General features: G+C 35.5%; 1 protein-coding gene across 1 annotated transcript; it reads left to right on the top strand.

Annotated features, from left to right (window-relative positions):
* Positions 1-230: 230 nt before the first annotated feature.
* LOC140442150 (uncharacterized) lies at positions 231-12,092 on the top strand. Its single transcript, XM_072533231.1, has 3 exons — positions 231-263; positions 979-1,725; positions 11,898-12,092. The coding sequence occupies exons 1-3, from the start codon at positions 231-233 to the stop codon at positions 12,090-12,092; spliced, it is 975 nt and encodes a 324-aa protein (XP_072389332.1).
* Positions 12,093-12,377: the final 285 nt, after the last annotated feature.

Below are 12,377 nucleotides of genomic sequence, written 5' to 3'. Positions count from 1 at the left end.
AATTGCAAGAGTACAACTTTTATTATTTTTTTCATAAAAAGTATGTTTTTGGTTAAATCGTATTGTTACCATGGCTCTCGGCCTCAATTTTACGCACCGCCAATATTGTTACCGTACTACAGCTGAGAAAGCGGGTTTGTTGTCTTAGTGGAAGAGTCCCCTGTTCCCTGTTACCGCATGTTGTCTTTAACAAGGTTATTATTTGTCCAGGGTCCGTGAAGGCTGCCTAAATGGCTGAAGCGCCGGTAACACAGATTATTGGAGTAAGAGGGCCTTCTACAAATCGAGACCTAATACCTTAAGATAAATTGGGAGAGTTCTTGTAGGAATTGGTGTTTCAGGCCGTCGACCGCTGGAACTGTGCGGTTTTGTATTGGATAATATTGACACGGTTTTGTAGCACCTTGTCTTTGAACGTTAGATCTTGAAATGTAGATCTTGTTGAAAATTAACCAGTGAAATTAACATTTACCTTTAAATTTTAAATAAATATTATAATATGAAAATGAAAATATTCATTAGAAAGTGACTAAAAAATGAATGGAAAACAAACCTTTTGCTGCAGATAAATTAACTGGAATAGTAAAAAGAAGAATGGATATACGTTTTGGTCGTACAGTTACAGAATAATAAATCACTCCGGAGAAGAGTTGAAGCTACGAATTATACAATGTATACACAAGAAGAAAGACAAAAGTTTCTGTGAAAATTATAGATGCACTTCTTTAAATATCACTCTATAAAATATATCCAGAATTTTACATAATTGTAATAAGTAATGATCAGAACAAATAATAGGTGAAACCTCTATGCCTCTTTGATAGCAGCAATAACAATCAAAAAACTCTTAAAAATAGTGACTAGAAAAGTTTGATCAAATAACTGTTAAAGTTCAAACATGCTTTTCAAAGTTCCGCACAGATTTCAGAAACTTAAACAGTGCTAAACAGACAAATTCATTCACGTGTTGACGATCAGCGAGTTAACACGAAACGAAGTGCTGATTGGTTGGTTGGAAAATATGGTCTCGGCCAAAGAAATGAAAGAGGCGATTGGCTGTTGCAATTTTGCCAAGAAAATAATTTTATAATTAAAAACACATTTTATCAACTACCAAGAAAACGGGACTACACGTGGAAATCTCCTGGAGACACTAAAGACTATATTATACGAAATCAAATAGATTATATAACCATAAAAAACAGATATAAAAACACAATCGAATCTGTAAAAACGTATCCAGGAGCGGATATAGGGTCAGACCACAATCCAGTAGTGGCACAATTCCGAATAAAACTTAAAAGAGTAAAAACACCTAAGCCCAAACAAGTAATAGATATCAATCGTTTAAATGATAAAACAATTAAACATCAGGTAGAAAGAGGCATTCAGGCAAATCTTGAAAAACTTGAAAATACAGAGAAGATACCAGAACTAGACATTAATAAATACTGGGCCATTATTAAAAAGAACTTGCTGGAGCCCGCTAAAAATATTCTGAAGAGAGAAAAACCAAAGAAACAGAAAGAATGGATGAGTGACGAAATTTTGTTATTGGTGAATTCTCGAAGACTATCGAAAGGCAAAAATGAAGAACAGTATAAGCAAATTAACACAGAGATGAAAAGAAAAATCAGCGACGCTATAAAACAATGGTTACAAGACAAATGTAAGGAGATTGAAAACTTGGAAGCCAAATATGATTCGTTCTATCTTCACAAGAAAGTTAAAGAAATGATCAACAATAGAAACAAGAAGCAGACAGTACTTATAGACCAACAAGGGAACATGATAATGGAAACAGAGGAGAAACTAAAACATTGGCAGACATACATAGAAGAACTGTTTGACGATCAAAGGCAGCCTCCTTGTGATAATTTTCCAGGGGAGACAGGTCCAGAAATAAGCAAAGAAGAAGTAATGCAAGCGGTGAAGTCATCAAAGAATAACAAAGCTCCAGGACCAGACGAGCTACCAGCGGATACTAAAGTTGATAGGCGAAGATCGAATCCATTTGTTAGCAGACTTATTTAACAAGATTTATGAAAACACTGATGAGCGATACCTTAAAAATATTCCTCAAAATAATTCACAATAGAATTTACAGAAAATTGGAAGAAGATATCGGAGAAACTTAGTTTGGATTCCGGGAGGGATATGGAACTCGCGAAGCATTATTTGCCTCTAACATCTTGACACAGAGGTGTTTGGATGTGAATCAAGATGTACTTGGTTGTTTCATTGATTAGAACAAGGCGTTTGATAACGTCAAGCATGACACAACTTTTAGAGATCTTGGAAGCTAAACAGTTAGACACTTGCGATATAAGAATAATATCTACTCTGTATTATATTCAGAAGGCAGTCGCACGCATCGAAAATAGCACAACAAATGAAATTCAAATTAAAAAAGGAGTTAGACAAGGATGTGTGCTGTCACCAATGCTATTTAATCTCAATTCGGAAGAAATTATGAGGAAACCATTGGAGAAAGAAAAGATTGGGATAAAAGTTAACGGCCAACCAATTAATAATATTAGATACGCAGATGATGCGGTTTTAATGGCTAAGACAGTAGAAGACCTGCAAGCCATTTTAAACAAGGTAGTCACAGCTAGTGAAGAGAAAGGGGTAACAATGAACGTCAAGAAGACGAAATTTATGATTATTTCAAAAAAACAAAGATTGAATGCAAACCTGTACATTCACAATAACGAAATCGAACGGGTGCATAAATATAAATATTTGGGAATAAGCGTTAATAACAACAATGACATCGCAGAAGTAATAAAAACTAGAATTGGAAAGGCTCGAGCTGCTTTTGTTAATATGAAGAACATTCTTGGAAGTCATGACATTAACTTAAACCTGAAAATGAGATTGGTTAGATGCTACATCTTCTCGATACTGCTGTACGGAGTAGAGACTTGGACTTTAAACAAGAGCAATACCGATAATCAAGAGGCCTTTGAAATGTGGACATACAGAAGAATTTTGAAAATACAGACAAAATAACAAAATGTAGTTCTTCGAAGAATAAACAAAGAACGGGAACTGTTGATCACCATCAAGAGAAGAAAGTTGGAATATCTTGGTCATGTGATGAGAGGGAAAAAGGACCGATTGCTCCAGTTAATTATCCAAGGAAAGATTTAGGGAAACGAAGCGTGAAGAGACGACGTATATCTTGGCCGCACAATTTAAGAGACTGGCTCCAGTGCACATCTAACCAATTATTTAGAGCAACAGCTTCAAAGATACGAATAGGAGGGAATAAGGAGAAGAAGAAGTGCTGATTGATTTCGAATTTCTTTATCTTGTTTCGTTTACGAACACAATGTGATGAGAAGACGAGTTTTTAATTTGATTTAATATTCTAAAAGTATAATTTAATTGTGGCTATATTGGTGTCATTAAAAGAAAACCAGTGAAGTAAAAATCCTGGGAAATCAGGTAATATCTTTTTTCTTCATTTAAAGTTAGCGAGAGGGTATTAGGTACTCTCACATATTGTGTTGTGGTCTTAGCAGCAAGGACTACACACATCATGAACCGCGCTAAACCATCTACACAAAACAACTCAATTCCAACCCAAAATATTATGTCGATGCCTCTCTAGAGCTCCCCCTCTTCTTGTCCTAAAATGGAACAAGCTATTGTATTATACTTCATTTGGAATACTGTTTTATTTAAATATATTAAAGCAATTGGTGAAATAGTTTACCCAAAAAACATTACTTTGTGTCTCGCATTTCGAATAATTGAATCTGCATTTTCATCACGTCTGCCGACATCGTTGATCAACTATTGAAAAATACACCGCACGCCCTATCCACATACTTATTTCTCCGACCAAAAGGATCCTATTATCAAATATTTTGTCCTCCTCAGATCCTAAAAGATATTGGCTTAGAGCTAGAAGCACCTGTTACTTTTGTAAAATGTGGAACATCCGATAATTAGTATACATATATCATGAGTTTTCATAGGGTAACATTTGTAATCCCTGACAAGGGAACTTCGAAGTGCAATCTTCTCTGCTAATTAACCATGATAATACACCCTTTATAATGTTTTTATCCACTGAGAGACCAGAGTGTTTTCGTTGTAAGCTTGCAGGACATCTTCTTCTTCGCGTGCCATATCAGAATTATCCGACGTTGGCGATCACCATTGCGAAGGCTTTTCGATCTTCTGTAATATGGAATAATTGTCCTGCATTCGTTATCTGTGTCCATTGACGAATGTTTTTTAACCAAGAAATTTGTTTTCTTCCCACACCTCTACGGCCCTTTATTTTGCCTTTAAGGATCAGTTGTAATATTTTATATCGACTATCCATTACTATATGTCTCAGCTAAGACATTTTTCGATATTTAACAGTCTTTAGCAATTTTCTATCTTCATTGACGCTCCTTAGTACTTCTTCGTTAGTATATACAATAGGCACAGGCTGTTGTGAACAAAAATGTTGCCATTTGTACAGACTCCCTAGCGTTTATTTTATGCATTCAGGAATTATTTACTGATCATACCCTAGTACGAAATATTCATCACTGTTACCACCACTTTTCTACTTTTAACACTAAGATTACATTTATATTGATTTCGTCTCTTATTGGTATATCTTGTAAAGAATTTTTAGATAAGCATGCTTTAACAGATACCACATCAACAACTCACATCCAAATTTGCAAATATTTAAAAACAAGTATACAACTTCACCAGGAGATTATGGCAAATCCACTGGAGCTCCTTAAATACATCCTTACGTGCAATCCAGCCCTCATTATATAAGCCAATGTACACTGGCCCTACTGGACTATCTAGGCAAGACCTTACAGTATAGGCCACACCAAACTAACATATAGCTTCCTGTTGACATCAGATTTTCGGCCTATTTGTCGAACATGCCAGTGCCAACTGTAAAACACATATGTCATCAATACAGTGAAGTAAGACTACAGTTGAATTTCATACTGCAGCTAGGCGACATTTGATCCCAGTTAGACAGACATTTAGGTCAAAACCTAAATTTCGAAATACGCTACAGAATGGTCAAGTGCTACATATGATCCATCTTGCTTTATGGCATGGAAACGTGGACTTTAAAAAAACATCTATCAACAAACTTGAAGCATCTGAAATGTGGTCATTAAGAAGAATGATGCGCATACCTTAGGTGGATAGAGTTCGAAACGATGACGTCCTTAAGAGAGCCGGCGTGGAAAGAGAACTCTTTAAATTAATTAAAAAACGCAAGATTGGTTACCTAGGGCACATATTGAGAGGAGCAAAATATGAAATACCACAGTTAATCCTACAAGGGAAGATCGAAGGTAGGAGAGGAGCCGGCCGCAAACAATTATCCTGGTTAAGGAATATTAAAGAATGGACAGGAATACACAATACAGGCGAGCTGTGTCACGCCGCCAAGAACAGAATTCTAGTAATGAGATAGTCGCCTACGCACTTTGGTGTATGGCATGTTAAGAAGAAGAAGTTAGACAGAGTTCAGTTTTTTAGCAAAATATTATTGACGTAACTTATTAATGTTATTCCAATCCACTCAAATAAAATAAAAAAGTTTATTAAACGCCAGAAAAATTGTTATATGTTTGTCTTAATTAATGACAAAACAAGTGCATATGACACATTAACATATTTCATTTTTCTGAATCATTTTTAGCTAAATTCAGTAAAAAAGCTGATAACAACCTAAAAGAAGCTTTGTTATAAAACTTTTATATCCCTTTATGCTTTCGCTTCTCTACTAGAAAAACCGTATTTATCACGAAAGTGGGTGGAATAAATTTCTCATTTGCTTTACTAGACAAAAAACTACATAAACGGTTGGCTATGAGGAAAAATCCGTACTATCTACATTCTATTAAATATATTTTCCACCCTCTTCACGTGTCGCATATCTGCAAAAACCTCCAGACTCCACCCTGCTTCCTCCCATTCCATAAATTACCTTTTACCACTACAACACGAAGCCGCTGATAAACTCCGGGGGCAATTTGAATTTTTATATAGACAGCGTCCTATGAGTCATTGGCGCACGTACATCAGGACTTGTGTATGTCTATTAAAATATCAATCTTTAAAAGTGTCATAACTTTAAAACAAAACTGAAAATATCAAGCTTTCTTTTCCTTCTTAGAACCTAAAGATATGCCATATAACATAAAGATATACCATAAAAGAATCCAACATAATAAAAGATGCATTAAAACTAAAAACACAACTATATTTACTGATTCACTGAAAAACTGTATGAGCTTAAACAAACACTGGAAAATAAAGTCAAAGACATAGTATCTAATAGGTTATTATTTCTACATTTTATAATCATCAGAAATGGAACTCTCTCATCAATTTTCCCTGTTTCTGGTAATTTTTATCCATGCTTTAACTCTGACAGATTTTATGTCATTCTCGAAGTTGTTCTAGCAACGAGATTTCAGTCTTGCTTTGATTAATCGTCCCATCTCTCCTGTTTAATCGTATTTTTTTCTGACGATCATGTTTGACTTCCGTCTGATTACATGCTTTATCTGCCGAAGGTGTGCTATCTCAATATTTTTCACGTAAGCTTACCAAAACTTCAATAGCTAACTTTACAATTGACAACACTTGCACCACAATTCTTATTCGTTTACTTTCCATATGTCTTCTTGTTCTTCTTCTTTTCCTCTTCTTCTTCTTCTTCCACTTCTTTCTCTTTATAAGCAACTCTGCTTATTCATTGGCGGATTAATACCTGTATGGAAGGTTGTCACTCCATCTTTTGCGCCGTCGTCCGATATTTCTTTTGCCGATTGGTGACTTATCTCTTGCCATTTTGATGACACCAGTCTCCTCTATTTTGCTTATGTGGTTATTCCATTCTTGTTTCTATTTTGTGTCCATTCATTTATACACTGTACGTTACATTTTCTTCTAATGTCATTACTTCTCTTTCGATCTCTCAGCGTATTTCCTGTAATTCTTCTCAGTACTCTCATCTCTGCCGTTTGTAGTAGCCTTTGCGTTGTGGCTGTGTCGGGTCTTATTTCTGAGGCACATGTCATTATTGGTCTTACACTGGCTTTATAAATTCTTGACTTCATCTCAGTGTTAATGTGTCTGTTTCGCAATATAGCGTTATTAAGGCATCCTGCCAGTCTATTTGTTTTTTGTACTTGATCTCTCACTTCTTTGTCCAGGTCTCCATAGCTAGACAGTGTAATTCCCAGGTATTTTGTTTCCCTTATTTGTTCGTTTGTACAGACGAATGTTGAGGATTCAATGGGTACAAAGAGTTACTAATGTTAAGGTACTTCGTCGCATGTGTAAACAAAAAGAATTACTAAGAATAATCAAAGAGAGGAAAATGCAATACTTGGGTCATGTGTTGAGAGGCGAAAGATATGATTTACTTCAAGTTATACTGGAAGGAAAAGTACAGGGTAAAAGATCAGTAGGAAGACGATAGAACTCGTGGTTGAAAGACCTAAGGAGATGGTTCGACCGCTCATCCCCAGAGATCTTTCGCGCAGCAGTTTCCAAAACTACAATTGCCATTTGGATCGCCAACCTTCGAAAGGAGACGGCGCAATGAAAAGAAGAATTTGTTCAATACTGATGCCATCAATTTCTATTTTACATCTGGTTGGTTTTTTGCTGACTACTATTGTTTTAGTTTTCTGAGATGAGATTGTCATATCAAATTCGTTTGCTCTTATGTTAAATCTGTGGATCAGTCTTTGTAGTTTGATCTTCATCTTGGGCTAAAATAAATTTTCGCTGTTTTCTTATCTTTAGTTAATAATGATTCAAGATAACATGTTAAGATTTTCTTACTCTAAAATTCTTTAAGTTTATCTATTTGAGTTGATTTTAACAATGAAAGTTTATTAAAATGAGGTTGCGGATTCTTACTCAGCTAATATAATCTATAACTGTTAGCTCTATTAGATATACAAGCTGAAGTGGTAGTTTAAATCCACAGTAGCTTATAATCGATTTTGTCTATAAACTAAGTCTTATCATCATCATCAATCAGTCAATCGCGTCCATTGCTAAACCTAGGCCTCCCTAATCCTTGTGTTTTTTTTGTACTGCTCCAAAGCTTCTTTATAGTTCTTGTGTTTGGTTGTCTGTGGTGATTTTTTTATAACCAAGATATTGGTCATAAAAAAATCATTCCTTCTTATAGAATGCGGTAAATTCTTTCTTTCTGTTGATGTTTTCTCTATATTTAAGTTCCTTATTTAGGTGGTTTCATTTTTTTTCTTCTGTGTATCCTCTTTTCTTCTCTTTTCTTTGTCTGGTAATTCTCTACAGTTGTTCTAGTTCATCGGGTAAGCATCTTTCTGTAGGCTTTATTTTTTTTTCTTTTGTTGTATTCTTGCATTCATCGTCAAACCGTGCATTTCTCTTTCGCTGCTGCTTTAACGTCTTCCTTTGTTCTGGTCCAGTAGGAGATAATATCTGTCTGACCTTTTTAATTTACATTTTGATTCCTTAGCCTGTTGGTGATGTTTTCCGAATACCGTTCTGCAATTGTCGCATCTCTTAGCTTTTGCACATTCCATTTTTTTGTATCCATTTTATTTTCTTTACTGGTGTTTCCATGGGGAGCTGTCTGTCTCCTATCGGACACGTTCTCATTTGGTGGATAGAGAAACGCCCTAACCGGTCATAGGGCCAGTGGGTAGTTGGGAACTAAAAATATTAACCGCGAACCAAAACAGACTAAGGTATGGCAACTCTAACAGAAACGTTCCTGGCCCTCCAGGTTGGGGGTTGGGCTAGAGGCTGACAACCTCTTCCTGTAAAAAATCATATATTACGGAACCTCAGGAACTATTAGTAGGAGGAAAAGGAATCTACAAAAAAATGGTGGATATCTACATACGCAAGCTTAAAAGCAAAACTAAACAGAGCTACCAAAGATCTAACAAAGGTTTCGGGGATTACCTTAGTTCTCTTACAGCCTTTGAAAAGACAGAATACTCACTTTGGAAAGCAACAAAAACCCAAAACAACCACGACAATATTTTCCTTCAATAAGAGACATGCAGAGTAGATGGACCAGAGATAACAAAGAAAGCCTTTGTTGAACAAGTGATAAAAGTTTTTGAACCAGACGAACCAGATCTCAACGTTATAGCGAGATTCATTACAACATGGATTAACAACTTCACGCTTACGAAAAGAGAAATACAATTATGAAAAATATAAAACCAAAAAAAAGCCACAGGGTTTGATCTAATAACAAACAAGTTATTGCAAGAATGTACAATAAAAGAATATAAATATCTGCAGCGCATTTTTAACGTTATCATAAGAACAGGCAACTTTCCGAGTCCGGAAAATTTCACAAAATATTCTGACACCAAAACCGGGAAAAAACCAGAAGACCTAAAATCCCTATAAGTTTACTGCCGATTCTATCAAAGATATTAGAGAAGCTTCTATTGATAAGATTGATTCCAATTTTAGAAAACACTAAACTTATTCCAAATCATCAATTTGGCTCCAGGTTAAAGCATAGGATAATTGAACAGATCCACAGAATGGTAAAAAAATCTCCTACGTGCTGAAAAGTAAATTCTACCTCTTAACAGCGTTCCTAGACATCGGTTAAGCCTTCGATAAGGTTTTTCATGAAGGCCCACTTTATAAGATAAAGAAAAAATTGCCATATCATTCCTTTTCACTTCTAAAATCCTACCTATCAGATATACACTTCCTGTTAGAGCAGCAGTACCAGAAATACACTCAGTTCGACCCTATCAAAGCAAGTGTTCCACAAGAAAGCGTACTAAGACCTAACACATAAGTTGTTGCTTTTGCAGATGACACCGCAATACTGGCCATGTACTCTAGTCACACATGAGATCATCAAAAGCATAAGAAAATTAAAAAAAAACCTATATATTTAGGGATTCTACAGTATTCACTGCCTTCCCTCGCTCAACCGTTTCCATCTTTCTCTGTTGTTCCATTCTCCATCGTTGAGTCCTCTCTTACTCATAGCGTCGTCTACTTCGTTCCTCCAGGATTTTCGGGGTCGTCCTCTTTTCCTCCTTCCTATGGGGCTCCATTCGGTTATTCGTTTTATCCATCTGCTGTCGCTAGCTCTTCTTACATGTCCATACCACTTTAGTCTTTTTTGTTCTATATATGTTAGTATGTTTGTTTCTATTGATGTTCTTTGCTTTATTTCGTCATTACTTCTCCTATCCATTCTTGTTACTCTGCAGCATCTTCGCAGGCATTCCATCTCTGTTGCTATTATCTTACTGCTGTTTTTCTTGTTTATGATCCAATTTTCGGCCCCATATGTCATAATACTTCGCACTAATGTTTTATAAATCTGCGTTTTTGTCTTCATATTTAGGTGTCTATCCCACCATACTGAGTTAAGTTGTCGGATTGCTGTTCTTGTTTGTCCTAATCTTTGTGTAATTTCTTCCTCTGTTGTTGCCTTTTTCGTGATTATAAACCCCAGGTATTTGAATTTATCCTTTCCTTTGATTGTTACGTTGTCATCAATCTGTAGATCTTCTATGTCTTCTTCACTTGTAGATAGGTACTCTGTTTTCGCGAGGTTAATATCTAGGCTAGCCTTGGTATATTCTTCTTGTAGTTTCTTCATCATGTAGCTGAGGTCGTCTTGGTCTTGTGCAATCACTACTTGATCGTCTGCAAAACTTAACGTATATAGGTATTCGTTCCGTACCGGTACTCCCATGCCTTCGCATTTTCTTTTCCATGTAGTCAAGGCTTTCTCTAAGTATATTTTGAATAGGGTTGGAGATGTGGAACAACCCTGCAGGAGCCCTTTTGTTGTGGTGAAGTCTCCTATGATTCTTGTTCCCATTTTAATGGACACTTTATTTTCTTTATACAGAGCTTTTGTAGCTTCTATGAGTTCCGTCTGTATTTCTAATTTGTACATTGCCTCCCATAGTTCTGACCTTGGCACAGAGTCATACGCCTTTCTCAGATCCACAAATGCCAAGTGTATATCTCTATTTTTTGCTTTCTTCTTTTCCAACAGTTGTTCCAGTGTGTATATGTGGTCTATGCATGATCTTCCTGCCGTGAAGTCTGCCTGATCCTCCCCGATTTTGCCTTTTATCGCTTGCTCTATCTTTTCTCGCAGTATCTTCCCATATAATCTTCCTATTGATGATATTACGCTTATTCCTCTGTAAAAAAAAACCTAAACAAAATAAAAACTTAGCCAAAAGAATGGCGAATTAGAGTAAATAAGACCAAGTCCACACATGTAACCTTCAAAATGAAACGAGGTAAATGCCCTCCAGTCAAACTCGATGGCAAGTAGTTAAGTAAGGCAAATGACACAAATAATTTAAGATATCCATCTTGACAAACGACTTACCTGGCAGAAGCACAGAAGCATATTTACCAAAAGAAATCAACCGGGCATTAAATTTAGACATAAATATATATATATACTGGTTTTTAGCAATTTTATTCTTGCAATCCTCGAACGCTTTCAGAATAAAGTGTTAAGGTCTATGGTAAATGCTCCATTATATGTTACATCTTTCTCTACAAAAAAATATCTGGAGGTGCTTTTGGTAAAAGAAGTTAAAACAAGTTACAGTGTCAAATATGGTGAACGAATAAAAGTGCATCCCAATGACCTCGCGAAGCGGTTATTCGATGACAATAATGAAGTGTGAAAACTGAAACGTTTTAAAACCAAAATGATCGACCAACCAAACCGATTTAATGTCTAAGCAAAACCAACTGTATTTTAAATTCTACCTTGATTATGTAATATGTAGCTGTTATATATATATATATATATATATATATATATATATATATATATATATATATATATATATATATATATATATATATATAAGATAACAAAGAAATATTATAGTGACCTCTACAGCTCTATAAACAGTCCACCTGATACAACTCAACAAAACCTGAAAAAGAAAATAATGAATGTAAACTCTGAAATATTACCCCCCATAACCGGAGAAGAAATAGAAAAAGCAATTAGAGATATGAAAAGAAATAAGGTTCCGGAAGACGATGAAATGTCTAATTGAAATGTTAAAAGAAGGAGGGGAGACGATAAAAGACTACCTAAAGATACTTTTCAATAAATGTTTGTTTGAAGGACAAATACCGCAAGAGTGGAACAAGGCAAATACAATTCTGATATATAAGAAAGGAAATAGATCAAAATTAGCTAGCTATAGTCTAATATCTTTCTTGTCACAAATCTATAAAACTTTCACTAAGGTGATCACAACTAGACTAAACAACAAATTTGATGCATACCAACCAGTTGAAGAGGCAGGATTTAGAAAGGGTACAGCACAACCGACCAC

The sequence above is a fragment of the Diabrotica undecimpunctata genome, chromosome 5, assembly GCF_040954645.1.
Source record: "Diabrotica undecimpunctata isolate CICGRU chromosome 5, icDiaUnde3, whole genome shotgun sequence".
Lineage (NCBI taxonomy): Eukaryota > Metazoa > Arthropoda > Insecta > Coleoptera > Chrysomelidae > Diabrotica > Diabrotica undecimpunctata.
Note: the sequence above shows the minus strand (reverse complement) of the source record. Positions and strands in the feature narration are given on the sequence as shown.